The sequence below is a fragment of the Larus michahellis genome, chromosome 23 (assembly GCF_964199755.1).
Source record: "Larus michahellis chromosome 23, bLarMic1.1, whole genome shotgun sequence".
Classification (NCBI taxonomy): Eukaryota; Metazoa; Chordata; class Aves; order Charadriiformes; family Laridae; genus Larus; species Larus michahellis.
The window spans coordinates 3,342,826-3,360,191 of NC_133918.1; the positions used below are offsets into that span (position 1 = coordinate 3,342,826).

Consider the following 17,366-nt stretch of genomic DNA (forward strand, 5'->3'; position numbering starts at 1 on the left):
TGCGCCCATGGGAAAATCCACTGAAAATTGGGCCTGAGTCCCAGCGTCACCATAAGAACCCCCCGAGCCACCTCTTCTCTGGGCTGAACAACAAAAGTTATGGCTGATATTAAACTATTTCATTTTAGGAGCGCTCACAGACTGGAAGAAAGGCCCAGAGCGATTGCGGGATCTCCTTGGAGATATCCAAAACTCAGCTGGAGAAGGTCCTCAGCGATCTGATGTACTTCGCCCTGCGCTTTGCATGGGGTTTGACCAGAAACCCTAGAAGCCTCTTCCAACATAAATTATTCTGTGATTCTATATCCAGATTGACAAACAGTTGTGTGTGTGCACACATACCAAATGACCCCGGGGAGATGGGAATGCGGAGTCATGCTCAGGAGCGTGGGTGCCTTTGCAAAGAGGAAGGTCTGTGCGGGGTGGAGCACAGGTCTGTGTGTGTGTGTGTGTGTGTGTGTGTTCAGGAGTGCAGGTGAGCTCACCGGGAAAATGCCAGCTCCGGGAGACAAAAATCCAAGCTCTGTGCTACAAGGAGATGCGAGAGCCCAGTTGGCCAAAGGGCAGTAATTTCGAGGGAGAAAGGGAGGCCCCTCATGCACAGGACAAAGCCTGCCCGTGAGCTTTTGGTCAGCATGTGGGTACGGGTACCGATCTTTAATGTCATTATCCTTCCAATTCCATAGGCAGCAGGAGCCAATATTTGCATTGGCAGCTTGCTCTCCCCCCGCCTCTTCAGGGTATGTATTTCGTGGGGCTGCTGCCTTGCCTCGCTGTTAGTTCTCAGCCCCTTCAGCCAACGCCCCCCCCCAGCACAAGAATTTGCAATTCTCTCTCCACTGAAAGGCACTTCTGTTGCTCCTTGTCCAGGAGCTGCTTTAACCCAGTACCTTCACATCCCAGTGCTGCCATTTCAACGAGACAGCCTTGACGTGCTCTCTGGATCGCGACCTTCCACTGATAACGTTCCATGGCTCTCGCTAATAGGCTGATATTGTCTATCAAGCCTGCAGGATGGACACGGGAAAAACTTCTCCACCCTGCCCTGCCCAACGGTTCAAAATGCAGAAGCCACCTCAAAGATTAACGACCGTGGGAGTCCAGCTCCAGCCCCCAACCAAACATTCAGGCATCCTACTCCACTCCTCAGCACGTCTCCCAGCTTTGCCAGCTGCAATATCCTGTAGTGTTCACACGAAGAAACTTTCAGAAGTACTGGTCCAGGCTGGCTTCACAGCCGCATTTGAGAGAGAGGGGAGGGGAGAACGAGACGCTTTGACCTCTCTACCAAAACCCCTCCAGTCACCTGTGTTCCCTTATACCATCACGGGCTGTGGATCCTGACAGATGGCCCTCTGTGAGCCCTTGCTCCTGGCAGCACAGGAGACAGCCTGCCCACAGGGATGCCCTCTGCTCAAGCTCTGCCGGGTCTCTGCGTTAATCCTTGTGCCCAACCATCTGAGGTAGTGCTGCAGCATCTCGACCCCTGGTGCAATCCCAGAGTCTCTCTCCGCTCTAATGCTGCTGCTCTCTGTAATTTTCCATTCCCGTGTCCCTGCGTTCCCCAGCCGTCGCTGCATCCATGAGTTCTCCCCCTGATGTAGCCACATTTCAGTACCCCCATCACTGCTCTTAAACTGCCCATATTCCAAGCTTGGATCAATACCAATTTCTGCCACTTACTTGCCTACCTTTCAGCAAGCCCTTCTTTGTTCTGCATAGAAATAAAACTGTAACTGTACCTTGCCAGAAGAATTACTTTTTTAAACCTTCCCCCCCCCCTCCGCTTCCTCCCTCTATTCTTCTTCCCCTTCTTCTTCAGGAGCAATTTTATGTAATTTGCAACTGTCTGGCTGCAAATGAAAAGAGACACAAAGCGTTTCTGCGAAATATTGAAAAGCTGGCTGCTTTTCCCTCAAATTTCACTTAGCGAGAGGCTTTAACTTGGTGTGTGATCACTGCGTGTCATTAATAACCTCTCCAATTCCTTTCAGAACTCAGCAAAGTGAAGGCACAATCACGAATCAAAGGCATGGGTTATTGAGATATAATATCGTTTCACCGAGTCAGGGAGGAGCGTGCCAGGGAGCGGGGAGAAGGTGAAACACTGCACTGCTAGGCTGGCTGGCAGCTGAAGAGGACACGAGAAGTAGGAAGAAGCACAAGAGCTTGATTCCCTCTGCTTTTCAGATCCAAACATTTTGCCTCTGTTCAGCCTCCACGGGTTGTGTCTTTCCCCAAGCCCTGTGGATTCAGGCCACAAAGGGAGCTGTTTTCTGTTTTGTTCCTCGGGCAGATCCGTCTCCATCTCTGTTGAGTCCTGGGAGCCCATCAAACTGCTTTATTGGGACTGAGTCGGACTTAATTGTGCAGTTCCTCAGCCTGTCCTCAGGGAGCAAGACTGAGGAACACGAAACAGGACGGGAGTGTGTCAGGCTGGCCGGGGGGTGGCTGCTGGGCAGAGAACTGGCCACGACGCTGGGGCCGTCCACGTGCTGCACGGCACGGGTGGCTGTGAGCAAGGTGCGATGTGCTTCCCGCTTGCCACGTTACTGACCAGGGCGACGGGCAAGTTGGTCTTGCTGCGTGCCAGCCCTGTGGCTGCGCTGAGGTTGACAGGCTGCTGCCCGCGTCTGAGGGCCCCCGCAGCTCAGCGCGTGGAAGCAGATTCCCTGCTCACACAGCCACGAGGCAGGGCATTCTTCCTGCTTACCCCAGCTGACAGCAAGGGCAGAGATACTTGGCATCCTTTCAAGCTCCTTAGCAAGCCTGGGTGATCAGGCACTTCTGCTAATTCACCGAGGAGGCACTTTACCTCTCTGTTCTAGGAAGCTCCATCCATCCTTCCTTCCTTCCTTCCTTCCACAAAGGAAGATTCACGCATTTGTTACTTCCAGACTGCACTGATGGCAATTCATCAGCTCCGAAGGCAACACAGGTGTTTTAGATAATACAATACACAGCTGACGGTCTTCTTGCTTTACACCTTGAACACACTAGCCCTTACAAAAGGGGGTGAAAGCCAAAAATCTGTCTACCTTTGGAAAAAGATGCTAAGCCTTTCTGTCAAAAAATAAGCCTTTTCGAGTTTAAATTCTACTTAGCTACCATACATCCAACAGCCCCTGATTTAAAAAGAAACAAGAATTTTGACCTCCCAAAAGGAGAACTTGCCAGAAATGCCATAAAAGCAAACAGAGAGCATGGCGGGTCCTGTTCACTTACGTGGAAAACCTACAAGATAAATATAAAACCTCAGGAAAGCTACACTGCAGGTATGGCCCTGCAGGAAGAACGTGGTGGCATCCTTAGCTGGGCTGACATCGCTAGCACCAGACCTGGAGGGCCCAAGCCATACCTCTGCGGGCACAGGCCGACCCAGCGACAGACTTGGAAGAGGACCCAGAAGTCCTGCTCCAGCTGCCTGATCACAGCCTAAGGACCTATCGGAAACCGTATCAAAGCATTGTCATAAGTCTGTCCTTACCAAATTCCCCATCTAGACTAAGAAAGCCATTTGTCTCTATTCAGCTTCACGAACCGTGATCAAGCGCTAGGGTCCTCACTGTATTTCTGGTGAGAGGCTCTGCCACAGAGCTCATCGGAAGACGATCTAGATGTGAATGCACAGAGACAAAATTTCATAGCCTTGTTCCCAAAATAGGGAAACAATCAGTTACCTAGCACTCCTGCCTGTGACTCATTTCCAGAATATTCTCTGCGATCAGCTGGGTCAGAGGGATGGGTGATACTACACAGACACAAGCAAACCAGGCTAAGAAAACAGGGCTGAAAGCTTCCTCAGGTCACCCAGCCCACGTCCGTGCCAAGACCAACTCGATGCACCCCAGGATGGAGGTCTTTTCCGTTCTGGCAGTAACCATCTCTAAATGGCCACTAAATATGACCAAAGAGAGAGAATCCTGCCTTCCTGGTCATTGAGGGACTTTCCAAAAGAGAAACCAAATGTGATGAAGTGGTATATTGCCAGCCTGAAAATAGAGAGCTCCAAACGCAGCGCAGCTCATCTTCATCTTAATCCTGAAGCTTAATTACACCACATTGCTCATTAACTGTCTCCAGACAAACATGTTCGAAAGTACTCAGCTAGCACAGACTCCTTACTGTTCCCAAGCAGTTTCTTACACCTCTTTCAACATAAAAAGCCTTTAGATCACCACATCGCAGATAAATCGCTGCTTTAAATACTACTCCATGCAGCACTCTAACCGCCGAGAGCACAGTAGAGAACGCAGCACAACATGCAACAAATTCCCGACGCAGAACTGCAGCAAAACTGAGACTTGAATCCACAGAGCCTCACATGAATAACCTTCCTACAGGTACTAGGGAGACGTGTCTGTCTTCTCCATTGTGTTCCAGCACTGTACCATGACTCATCACAACCGCTCCTCCATCCTTCGACGTGTTCTTACAGCCTGGAAATTCTGCCCTGCACCACCACACACACAACATTACGCTGCTTTAGCTCGAAAGGCTGACCTGTTCCCCACCCCCCCAAAATTCACTCAAACAGCATTTGAGCACCTGCTTACCTCCACTCTTCTCCCCCCCTCCACACCCCCTCTGCTGCCCTGAGATAACCTGAAACAGTCAAGATCCTATGAAGTGGTAAATTAAGTTACGTGCATTTTCCAGCCCTCAAATGCCAACACGGGCCCATGCAAAAAGGGAGCAAAGGTAAACAAATACGGAAAAGGGTATATGCGTGTGTGTGTGTGTGTGTGTGTAGGTCCAGAGTGGGGCCGGGAGAGGTGAGGGAAGCTATTGGCATCTGTATGGGTTAAAGAGGAAATGTTATGGTTAAGGATTCCTAACCCCCCTCTAGAGACCCCTGGTTTACATTCATTATTCTGTTGCCTTGAGCACTCAGGGCCTCCTGTGAGCTTCTGTCTATAAGTACCCAACTCATCCACCTACTCGCCTCCAAATGAATCCTTCCAACGTGCCTGATCAACCCCCTCAGCGCAGCAAGGGAACCGTCCAGTCAAAGCTCCCAAATCACACCAAAAAGGGAACGGCAAGAATTCAGAACTCCCTTCAGCTCACCAGCGGGTCCCAGGGAGGCAGAGGACTTCCCTGTGAGGAGGGACCTATTCCACAGTGCCTGGTCCCCTGTGATCCCTCCTGCACTTTGCTCCCAACACCAGCTGCGGAGCGAGCAGGACCCAGGAACAGACCACAGCTAGTTCAGCAGTCTTGGTCTCATCTATATACGCCATTTCTCTTCCAAACAATGCGATGTGGCAAGTATATTTTTTCCTTCTGAGAAGCCGATCCCACTCTGTCACTGCACTAGAAGTCATTTGGGGTCCCAACAAACTGTCCAGGCAACCTGCAGGGCAATGGCAGACTGGGAGTGGATGGACCACGAAGTTCTGCACATCTGGAGGAAAAGGCACTGGTACCTTCTCTTCTCTCTTGCCAGTTTTCCAGCCCGCCTGCTGTACAGGCTGGGCTACAGACTTCACCCCAAAGCCCACAGCTCCCTAGTGACAGGGACGTAGCTGACAGTGTCATGCCACACCACAGAGACCAAAGAGCAGCACAGAAGTAGGCTTGGCTGGAGTTACGTGGGGCAGCCTTTACGAGGCAGAGAAAAGAGCAGCAGCTCTGTGAAGAGCAGCCCCGTGCTTTGGCTTCCACATCCCTGTTCTAACCCCCAAACCAAACTCCTCTTTCACAAGCAGAAAAATTAATCTAAGCCACTTCTCACCCTCAGTCCCTCCCCTGACAATCCCCCATTCGCCTGCCCACGGCATGAGCTCCAGGCACAATTCACTGGGACTTACCCCCGGCAAAGTCTTCTGTTCGTGCAGTGCCGTCTGGGCTTTGATGGCAGAGTCTCTGGCGCAGTACGTGAGGAACGCACAACCTGCAGTGGACACAGCAAGCCTCAAGTTAGACACGCAGTTGCAGATGCACATCGACACAGCCTTCCTCTTTGGCAACAGCAGGGAACCGAAGTATAGGAACCACAGATGCCGCCCTGTTCCAGCAGACCCCCATCCCAAGGTTTCTGCTCAGGTACAGAGAAGTGCCCAGGACAGCCCTTGTGCGAGACCTGACTGGGGTAGAGGGGGGGGCAGAAGGGGAGGCTTGCTAATTAAAGGTGCAAACATTACGTAATTTGGATGTGTCGAAGGGAAAAAGACAAAGAAACAACATTAAAGGCCTTGCAGGCCCCATCCAAGATCTGCTGAAGTCATGGAAAAGGGTCCCAATGAATCAACTGGGTTTGAAACGGGTGTTGACCAGGGCAAGAAACAACAAGGTAAACGCAAGGTAATGCCCGTGGAAAAAACAGCCCAAGACACAAGGATCAGAGGAGATGCAAAGACCAGGATTATTGACACACACACACACACACAAAAAAAAAAAAAAAAAAAAAAAAAGGCAAGGAAAGAGGAAAAGCGTCTGAGGTTTTAGGCTCACGTGAAAGCTCCATGATCCACATTTACAGAATCACGGAAAGCTACAGAAGGAGAATCCTGGCTTTCTGTGCCATATATACACCCATACTATGTGCAGGAACGCACATAAATATACATATGCATGGCAAGGGAAACACAGAGAACAGCAAAGCATAACGCATTCTGCAAGGGCCAACTTAAGAAGCGAGATGAAAAGCACATGGAAAAGGCCAGATCCCGACATTCTTAGTCAAGATTTGACTCAACATCTTAGCCTAACAGTGGAGCCAAGAGAGGAGGGGAGGAATTTTAGCCCCTCCAGGAAGAAGCGGGATCGTCCTTGGGTGCTCCGATGTTAAGAATAATCAAATGAAACTGAGCAAAGGAAACAATTTGTCTGGTTATCAAGAAACATTTCCTAGCAGAGGGAGATTTATTAGACTGTGGAATGTTGTCCCCAGGGAAGTGCCTGGAGCTCCGTCACTTGTGTTGTTTCAGATGAGGATGGGCAAAGCACTGGAGAAGAGATTCAAACGCTAGAATGCAACTGGCCCCCTCACTCATCCCCCCCCTATTGGCAGTGGCATTTCACATCCTAAGCAACGGCAGGACACGTCTCTTCAGGCTGCTGCTAAACGTCCACCATTATATTGTTGTGCTGGGGCCGCAGGTGCATCGTTACGGCCCAAATAGAAAAGCCTGTCCTTTCACCCCCACCTTCTTGTGCCCGGCTTGGGGTACTCCAAAGCTGCTTCAGCTCTCCGTGGACCCAAAGGTGAACGCAGGACAGGGGCTGTCTGGATCTGCCCCCTCCGCCCCAGGGTGACTCCCTGGTACACGACACTTTTAGGCCACGTGGAAGCCAGCTGCTCAGGCCAATCCCAACCCATGGCAACGAGATTATGCCGTTCTTCCATTCCAACAGCAGTTAAGTTGCTGCAGCTAAGCAAATCACATCTGTCCTCACAGCTCTTGCTAGGGAAAGAAAAAAACAACCTCCACAAACAGCACACAAGTGTTAGGTATCACGAACAAGTGATTAAAGCTCCTCATCGCCCATGTTTTGAACCGAGAATGCTGCACCAAGGCCAGATGTGGGATCCCCGGAGAATTTAACAAATGCAGCGAAGCCAGGAAGCGTGCAGGTAACGCATTTCTCGTGGCAAAGGCAGCTAGGTCTGTTGTCGGGGGGAAGCACCCCTTCGCTTTCGCTCTCCCCTCGCAGACTGACGTGACGTCAAGCATCAGGAAGAGCCTCCAAAGCACCTGTACGACCAGGGAGCCCAAACCCTATTCCTGACACATTTGGAGGCCTGGTCACTGAAGTCTCAAACGCAGATGCTTGCCTGATTCCACCTGCTGCTCCAGTCTGCCCCTTTGCAAGTCACACGAGACCCGTTCTAAGATAACTGCGGTGAGGTTTAGCACACAAAACTCTGAAGTCAGGAGTTGGGAATAAACAATTTATTCCACTGAGAGCTTCAACGCATTCGTACCATGTCCACGTGAAATGAAGACGCCACCCTTGCCTCAGAAGAATTAGCCATCAAACCTAAGAAAACTAAGGATAGGAGAGGAATAAGTCTACACGAAGCTACCTGCTGCATTAAGCACTCAAACCCAGTCCCTGAGTCCCAATTCCAGTGCTCAGGAACATCAAAGCCAAGGTAATGCATACTGGCAGGCTAAAAAACCTCAGCCCACGGGAGGACAAGGATAAAATAAGAATTGGACAAAGGTGCACCATTTAGTGGGGATAAAGGAGAGACGCTCCTCACACAGGGATAGCGAGTTATTCTGCAAGCTGCTGTCATCACGCCAGACCAGGGATTTGTAAAGCCCAGCAACACCTACATCCACCAGCACCAATCCGAAAAAGTGCCATGAATCCCCTCCCTACAGCCCTCCGGTCCTTCTATTCCCTACGGCAAAGGCAGCCCAAAATACCGTTCATCTTTTAGGTGCTGGGTATCTGTACCGAGAGGCAGCAGCCTCTAGAGACAGAAGCATCCTGCAGCATCCTGAAGATGCCTCACTCAAACCTCCTGCTTCGCTCCCAGGGCAAATCTTTGCTGTTGCTCTGTTTTTCAAGGATGTGGATATTTGCTCAGCAGAAGCCAGCCTGTACTCCCCCTTGCCTCACTCAAGCATGAAACTGCACTTGGGTGGCCTCTGGCTGTGACTGGGCTGGACTGGGACAAGCAAGCCTATGGGCACAGCCCAGCCCTGTCTGCTGCTCCATCCCCGAGCTCTCCTCCTCTCTAAGCTTCCAGGACATTCTGCTCATCCATTTCATTTCATTCCTGCTTCCCAAATGGCAGGAAACTGGAAGGCTCTACTGGCTGTGGAAAAGAGGTTAGCTACATCCTTTGGACAACGTGATTACTGTCCTCCACAGCCAGATGTTTGGGAGGTAGGATGCAGGAGTCAATTCTATTCTCTTTGCAAAGTCCTGGTCAGAAATACACAAAAGGTGTTTTGCAGAAACACTGCACTCTAAGCCTAACTGTGTAAGCAAATATTTGGGAAAAACAATTTTCCTAGGAATCTTCCACAGCCTCCCCTCATCCCCTGTCTTCACCCAGGCACCCGAAGCTTACGGAAGTACCAGAGGCTCAAGCAAAGCCATGTTTTCCCAGCTAAGAAGCGTTTCCATGCTGTGACAGGACCCTGCTTACGGTGTCTTCCATGGGTTCTTCAGCCTCCTAAAACCTTGAGCCTGACAGTCACCCAGGGAACTGCTCAGCAGCGAGGAGATGCCCACAGAGGTGCAAAGGCACCCATCACTCTCACCAGGTTCCCTCACTTCCACATGTCCTGCTTTAGTTAACAGCAAACTCAGGTTGACAGGCTGACACCCCTTTGGGCACTTCTAACATCACCTCAGTTAGGTCTGCTGAGACGTGGGACATGGTGTTAAAAAGTGCTCAGGGTGTTCAAAAGTGCCAGCCTTGAAGGTCCCAGACACCCGATCAACCAGGTGGTGTTGGTGATCCAGTCATGGAACGGGGAAGCATAACAGCACCCAGAGCACTGTCTATTAAAATCTAGCCATTACAAGCCCTAGATGGGGGAACTTGGACTGGAGTTGCTGCTGGACAGTGAGAGCCGTGACCCCCGGTGGCCAGGGACACCTCCACCACCGTCTACTTCCTCCAAGGCCCAAGTGACTCGTCTTCTTTTATATGATTTTTGAGTCTAGATTATGATTGCTATGTTGATAGAGCAAACCAGGTATGAAAACCTGACCCAAGCTGCAGAGGGTGCAAGTGACGAGAAATCCTAAATTAAGTTGTATTACAAATTTTGTATTATGCTACTTATAGATTGTACTATAGCAATTCTGCCTGCAGAAATCCCGTGCCATTCTAACCATAAATTCTGTGCTACAGTAATCAGAAAATTCTCTTAAGGAAATAAAGCTTTAAGTGCAACTATGACTTAGTGCTGTCATCATTCTGCCAAGGATCCCGAAAAGAACCTGTATGTCCCCTTAGTGTTGGGTGACACCACCGTACTCCCACTAGCTCCAGGAGTGCTTCCAGCTCCCTGGAAGCAGCACCCAGCCTGGTTCCACTAGCAAAAGAGCGCAGCAAAAAAAAAACCCCAAAAAACCCAGAGATATTCTGTGCCTGATCCTCCCTACAAACCACACATTGACTCTGGGATTTACAGTCCCTTCAGATCCTAAACATTACTCCAGACATCAGCAGCCTAAAGCCTTGAGCAAGAAAAGGCCGTCAGTTTGCAGAAGAGAGGGGTCTCTAGATTCAGCTTAGCATTAGAAATCACATCAAATACTTCAGCAGGGGAAGCATGGAGTCAGCGGGGAGCTTATCTCCAAGCCTGCAGAAGCTGAGTCAATACTCAGCCGCCATTGAGGCAAGTTAGGCTGAGGTTGTTATTGCCTCCCTGCCCTTTGGAAAAGCCACCCAGCTGCCCACACGCCCTGCGAGAGGGCTGCTCCCGTCCCTGCCATTCCCCTGCAGCTCCGTTCACGCTCTCGCGTGAACTCCAGAATTTCTCTGCTTTCCCTACCATGGGCATCACTAGGAAATCCACCCAGGAGAGCACAGGTGACGCTCACAGAAGAACTGCTTTCTGCCCAATCCCGGAGCACAAGGCCAAAAATTTCCAGTTGATTCTCCCTGCTCGGCCTCCTCTGACCCATTCCAAAAGCCTGTTCAAATGCTTCCCTGCTCTTCCCAGGAAAACATTAGCTTTAAGACAAACGCTGCTATTAACATGCAAATGTATCTGTGATTAACATAAATAGAAAAACTGCCTCATGAATAATATTAGGAGGCTGGAACAGTATCAACTCCCAGCAGCCAGGTTGCTGAGACACGAATAGTCAGGCACTAACAAAACCATTTCAAAACGGCGCTCATGTTTCTAGCAGGTCTGTTAAGATCCTCCTCTGCCTCCAGTGAGTTTGTCAGTTCTCAGCACCTGTGCAGGACAGTCCTGGCTGGCTCTCGGGGCTCCCGGGATCTGCAGCCCAATTCATACCCTCCTGGCTGGCCTTTTCCAGCCTTCCCTTCCTTCCTCCCCGGGGCAGAGGCGGATGATCAGCTCCCTCTCAAGATGCCGGGGATTGCAAGAGGAGACACTGGGCCCGGCCAGCAGCACCGGGCTCCTCACACAACCACTTCTCCCCATTTAGGGAGAGAAAGGGAAAACACAGATGGAAGCCGCACACGAGCTGTCAACTGGATCTCGCTGCAGCTCCGGGAACGTGGGGACAGAAAAACGAATCTGCTGTTACAACTGCCCCAGAGAGATTATGGCGCAGGAACGAGCGTGGAGTTAGCCAGATTTTGCCAAAAGCCTTCCCCTGAGCAGGGGCTGCGGAGCCCCGGCCACCTCCTGTGACAGTGTGACAGGGGCTTCAGGCCACGGCAGCTTCTGGGCCAGGCCTGGCACCCTCCAGGCCTGCTGATGCTAATGGCGGCACCTCGCCAGGCCAGCCTTCGCGCGTGGAGCCTACACCATCGCCGCCGGAGCGGGTAAGAGGGGAAGGCTGGCTGGATTATGAGACTAACTTCTTCACTGCTCGCTAAACCCCTCCACATCCTTGTGGAGGAATGACTTCTTTGGAGAGGTATACTGCCTATTCCCAAACCCACGCCACCAGGAAAGGAATCCCAGCGTTTCGCTTTGTGCAAAACATGGCGGGGGGAGTGGGGGGCAGAGGAAACCAAAGGTGTGTGGAAATGACTGTCCAACGGCCACCAGAAGAACCTACACATCTCGGTGGCCTCTTCTGGACAGAAGAGAGCACCAACGACCCCTGCCCAACACCTGCATCCGCTCAAAAACGTCAAAAACAAAGGGATATATTTGTTTTGCTGCAGGAATCCTGCTTTTATCAGCAAGTTAATGTCACACGGATCTGGCTAATACCAGTGCAGCCCCCTCTAATTTCCATATCTAAGTGGCAGATCTCTAGAATGTGTCTCCTGCCTGGAACCTGACCTCAGACCACACACTCTATATTTAATGTGTCAACAGAAATGAAATGTGCAATTGCCTCTTGCCTCGAGCCCATTCTCCTCCTCAACTGGGTTTGAAACCTGGCAACTCGCCGTCAGACGGTAGCAGGTTCGGACTCTGCCTTGCACACACAGACACCCGAGCACGTGGCATTTTGGTTCTGTAGTCATAGAATCGCCAAATGGTTTGGGTGGGAAGGGACCTTAAAGCCCATCCAGTGCCACCCCCTGCAGGGACACCTCCCACCAGCCCAGGTTGCTCAAAGCCTCCTCCAGCCTGGCCTTGAACCCCTCCAGGGATGGGGCAGCCACAGCCTCCCTGGGCGACCTGTTCCAGCACCTCACCACCCTCACAGGGAAGAATTCCCAACCAGACCTACTTCTCCAGCTAAATTCAAGCCAGGCCAGCCCGCCTAGGCTTCAACGAGGAAGCGTTTTCTGTTTGTGTCGGGGCCAGATTTGGCCTTTCGTTTGAAAATAAACTTATTTTTCTGTTGTTCCCCTTCCTTCTCTGTTCAATCTAGAACGGTTCAAGCTGCCACAGCACTCACAGGTTTTCTTACCTTTCCTCCTAAATCTGAAACCAGGGGCATCAGGACCGCACACGCCTCACACGCGCCAACCCACGGACCCCATCACGACCCGCTTCAGGGCAGAGGGGCCCAGGCTGAGCACTGGCAGCTTTCAAGGGTCTCACTGTAGGCTCCCCGCAGGCTCGTTCCACGGGGAGCGGTGTGCGACCGCTCTCTGGATCTCGCAGCAAATGGGCTCCCTGAATTCCGGCTCACGGCTGGGGCTGTGTCCGTCACAAGATCCCAAACACCTGCTGGGGCTGGGCTAAGAACCGCTCCGCAGAAGGCAGCTGACATCCCGACCGCCACAGCTTTTCAAAATAACAATAAGTACAGCCAAACAAGCCTTCTCAAACTTTTTAGCATCCGCTAAAAGGTCTTCCAGCGGAGAAAGACCCCTCCCCTACCCCGGTCTATCACCAGGAAGGCCCCTCATCTCCCCCAAACGCCACCGGCAACAGCACATTCGCGGCCGATATTCTTTGTTAGGCGATTTTCAAACCGCAGCGCCGCGCTCCTGCCCGGGGGGTCTGAGTCCTGGGAGGGGGGAGAATGGGTGGAGGGTGGGCGGCCGCTCGCCGAGGGCTCCCGCCTCAGCCCCAGCCCCGCGACCTGCCGCGGCCGCGCATCGCCGCCTTTGTCACCGCACTGCCGCCAGGCCCCGGGCTGCCAGCGGGGCGCCGGGACCGGGGCGGCAGCGCTCCGCGGGGCTCCCGCCGAGCCTCACCCGGGCCACGGTGCCGACCCCCGCCCGAGGGCGCCGGGGACGCGGACCCGTTCCCGGGCAGCTGAGGGGAGGCGGAGGCAGCGGGTCGCGGTGGGTCCCCCGCGGACCGACCCGAGGGCGGGCGGGGGGCGGTGGGACCCGCCGCCCTTTGTGCGCGCCCCGGGGAGCGGGCCGTGCCGCGGGGCCGGGCTCACCCTTGTGCATGCCGGTGTAGCGGTCCTTGAGCACGGTGAGCTCGTAGATCTTGCCGAACTGCTCGAAGAGCGGCTTGAGGTCCTTCTCCTCCAGGTTGCGCGGGATCTGCCCCACGAAGAGCTTGATGGCATCCAGGTCCTTCATGCTGTCGGGCTGCGCGGGGGGCTCCGCGCCGCCGCTGCTGCTCATGGGGGAGGCTCGGCGCGGCGGGCGCGGCGGCTGCGGCGGCGGGAGCGGCGGCGGCTGCGGGCTCGCCCGGCCGCGCGTGAGCCTGGCCATGCCCCGGCCCCGCGCGCTGCGGGCGGGGGCGGCGCGCGCGGGAGCGGCCCCGCCGCCACAAAGAGGCGCCGCGCAGCGCCCCCTGCCGGCCCGCGCGGGGCAGGCGGGGCCCCGGGGAGGGACCGGGGTCGGGGGGGGGCCCCGGCGGCGGCGGCGGCGAGGGGAGCCCCCAAAGCACCTGCAGCCGCGCAGGAGGAGCCGGGCGGCTCTCACCGCGGCCCGGGGCGGGGGACACACACCCCCCGTCTTCCTCGGCGCCTCCTTAGGGCCTAGGAAACGCCGAGGCCCTGGGAGTCATGGCGGGTGGGGGGGGAGCTCCCGGCACCCACGTCCCCCCGCTGTGCACAGCGTGGGGGGGGAAGGTATTGTTTGTAGGAGCTGGTACCTATGTCAGAAGGACAAATTGTCATCATCCGTCAGGAAATGAGGTGTTGGAGCATCTTCCAAAAGAAGAGCTTGCTCTTGTGCTGCTAACAAAAGACAAGGGAGAGCGAGCGCCCTTCCACATCTCTGTCAGGAATCAGCCTTCAGCCCCTTTTCTCAGCACCAGGGCCTGGAGGAAAACAAATTACTTAAAGCAGAAATTTTTCTAACTCAGCCCTTCCCCAGCGTGAAGAGACAGCGACAGGGAGGGCGGCAAGCACAGCCAGGGGCACCAGGCCTGGAGGGGGCTTAGCTGCCATGGGAAGCCATACGTGGCGCCGGGTCTGCAACCCTGGCTGGGTCCCTCTGCCCCGGTGGGCAAAGCCCCCTTTCTTTTGAGCAGTTCAGCTCCCTCCTAACTGTGGCGTGGTGGGGGCGTTTCCAGCTCTGTCTCGTTCAGACCGTGCCAGATGGTGAGAAGCTGGTCGCACATCCATGATCACGGCCAGGGTCAGAGCTGGCTCCTCACGCAAGGACGTGGATGGCTCCCCCGCCACTCCTGCATTCCGACAGCAGACGGGAGGCAGCAGGGGATGTCGGTGCTCGGAGCAGCACAGCCCGGCTGGCCCTGGCTGTCTCATCTCCCTCCGTCTCTGCTGGCCGGGGGGATGCTGAGGCACAGCCCGGAGCTGCCATTCGTTCGTCTGCCCTCAGCAGCGCAGCTGCAGGGACGCAGCCCAGCTCCGCCGCCCACAGCCACACACCGCCTGCGGGTCCCACAGGGCATCTCCTCTGCAGCACGCATAGCTCTTGCCGTCACGCCATACATCTCGGCCTGTCATCCTGCCCCAGCGTCCCCGAAGATGAATGGAGGCTTGCGCCCAGTGCTGGGAGGAAGGAGGGGGCGCGTGTGCCAGGCTGTTTGTAGAGAGCTTTGGCAGAGCCGGGGCTCAGCTGGGCTGAGCGTGCCAGGCCCCAGGCTTCACAAAGGACGACGGTGCAGGCACAGCCTGGCCTCTTCCCCTCGCTTCGTCTCTCCGTGAGGAGCCTTCTGCCATCTCCCACTGCTCTTGCCCTGGACCCCGCAGAAAGCAGGGGGCGGCGAGCGGAGGAGGGGAACCTGCTACCCGACACACACCCACAGACTCTCAGAACGTCGGGGTTGGCAGGGACCTCTGGAGATCATCTCCTCCAACCCCCGGCCACAGCAGGGTCACCCACAGCAGGTGGCACAGGAACGCGTCCAGGCGGGGTTGGAATGTCTCCAGAGATGGAGACTCCCCCACCTCTCTGGGCAGCCTGTGCCAGGGCTCTGCCACCCTCACAGCAAAGAAGTTCCTCCTCGTCTTGAGATGGAACTTCCCATGGGCAAGTTTGTGCCCGTTACCCCTTGTCCTGTCCCCGGGCACCACTGAGAAGAGCCTGGCCCCATCCTCCTGACACCCCCCCTTTCAGTATTTATCAGCATTGATAAGATCCCCCGCTCAGTCACCTTTTTTTCCAGACTGAAGAGCCCCAAATCCCTCAGCCTTTCCTCATCAGAGAGGTGTTCCAGTGCCCTCAGCATCTTGGCAGCCCTTTGCTGTCCCCTCTCTGCTCCCCACGTCCCATCCTCCCTCCTGTCCTCTCCCCACGGTGCCCCACATAGGAGCCCACACCGCTTACCTCCCAGAGCACCCGCTCGGATACTGCCCAGGTCTGTTACGCTTGATTTCACCCAGAAAGGTGGAGGACTGACTCCAGGCCCCTGCAGCAGGAAAGACTTGCAGCAGGTTTCCATGCTGATATCTGTGCAGGAAAGGTTAGGAAAAAGGAGGTGGGCTATCAGGGGAAGAAGAGGGCTCCGAATCCCAGGGAGTAGAGGGAGGAGCTGAGGGTACTGTTCATGTACGAGCACCCACTTGGCTCTCAGGCTAAAGGCATTGCAAGAATGACAGATGCCCCTGCAGAACCAGAGGCATGTGCTGGCCCTCAGTAGGAAAGCACTGTGGATTCATTCATAGAATGGTTTGGTTTGGAAGGGACCTTAAAGGCCACCCAGTGCCACCCCCTGTCCTGGGCAGGGACACCTCCCACCAACCCAGGTTGCTCAAAGCCTCCTCCAGCCTGGCCTTGAACCCCTCCAGGGATGGGGCAGCCACAGCTTCTCTGGGCAACCTGGGCCAGGGGCTCACCCCCCTCACAGCAAAGAATTTCCTCCTAATATCCAATCTAAATCTCCCCTCCTTCAGTTTGAAACCGTTCCCCCTCGTCCTGTCATTACACTCCCTGACCCAGAGTCCCTCCCCATCCTCCTGCAGGTCCCCTTTAGGGACTGGAAGGGGCTGGAAGGTCTCCCTGGAGCCTTCTCTCCTCCAGGCTGAACCCCCCGAACTCATTCCTCTCCTCTCTCGTGCTCAGCAGAGAATCTCAACCCTTCTCCAAGCTACTGTTCTGCACACTTCTTCCTCCAGCCCTGGCTATTTCCCCCCCGCCCCGTGTGTGGAGCTGCCTGAACACTTATTCAGGGCCAGCAGGTGCAAGGGCCTGGAATTTGCATCCAGGCTTTTCCCTGAAACAGACTCACAAAGACCTTCGGCTTTTTGCAGCCTGGCCTGAACCCAGGGGCCACTGCAAGGTGTCTCAAGACTCTTGCTGTAGAGCTGCCTTGTGTTTGAGGGTATTAGCACTCCTAAAATTCGCCCTAAAAAAAACCCAGAACTTGTCGCACTGGTCAAACCTTCTGTTCACATCTCTCGCAGAGCCTTGCCAAGGTTCTGACGTCTATTCAGTCGCCACAGATGCATCAGCTGGGAAGCCTATGACAAATCAAGCTGTTGTCATTTTTAACAGCTGCAAACAGATCAGGCAATCCTTAAAACAAGAGACCTTTACCACAACAGCAGCAAACCTCACCTTGGATGAATCATGGCTGAGCAAGTAACATTTTCAAGCACCTTTCCATGCCCAGCCTGCTTTTTCACGTCAGCTGCTGCAGCACAAGCTGCTCCGGGCTTACGTTAGAGCTCAAGGGACCCAGTGCCTCAGGTAGAAAGTGTCTGTTTAGAAGGAAAGTTATATCCAGTATCTTTTGGAGTCCATGAACGGACATATAATCACCCCAACTGCAGCAGAGAAAAACAGACATGAAAATAGCGCTGGTAAATGAAAAAATAGAACAGCTGTCAGTCTGCACCTGGAAAGAGTTTACAGAGCCAGACAGAGAATTATATACCCCAGTAACAAGATTAAGGAGTGGATAAAAGATAGTCATGACACCAAGACAGAATGAAAAAGGGAAATGACGGGTCACCTTTGCAGA

The 17,366-nt window shown here is 54.1% G+C and overlaps 1 protein-coding gene across 3 annotated transcripts in view; it reads right to left on the bottom strand.

Annotated features, from left to right (window-relative positions):
* CELF5 (CUGBP Elav-like family member 5) overlaps window positions 1–13,722 on the bottom strand; it is a 44,846-nt gene extending 31,124 nt beyond the window's left edge. For 2 of the 3 annotated variants that reach the window (XM_074565708.1, XM_074565707.1), the window contains exons 1-2: window positions 13,423–13,722; window positions 5,814–5,896 (exon numbers count right to left, since the gene is read on the bottom strand). In XM_074565708.1, coding sequence (XP_074421809.1) covers window positions 5,814–5,896; window positions 13,423–13,702 — 363 coding nt within the window. In that variant the 5' untranslated portion in view covers window positions 13,703–13,722. The remainder of the gene's footprint in view (window positions 1–5,813; window positions 5,897–13,422) is intronic. The other variant, XM_074565709.1, reaches the window with a different exon arrangement.
* Between the last annotated feature and the right edge of the window lie 3,644 nt (window positions 13,723–17,366).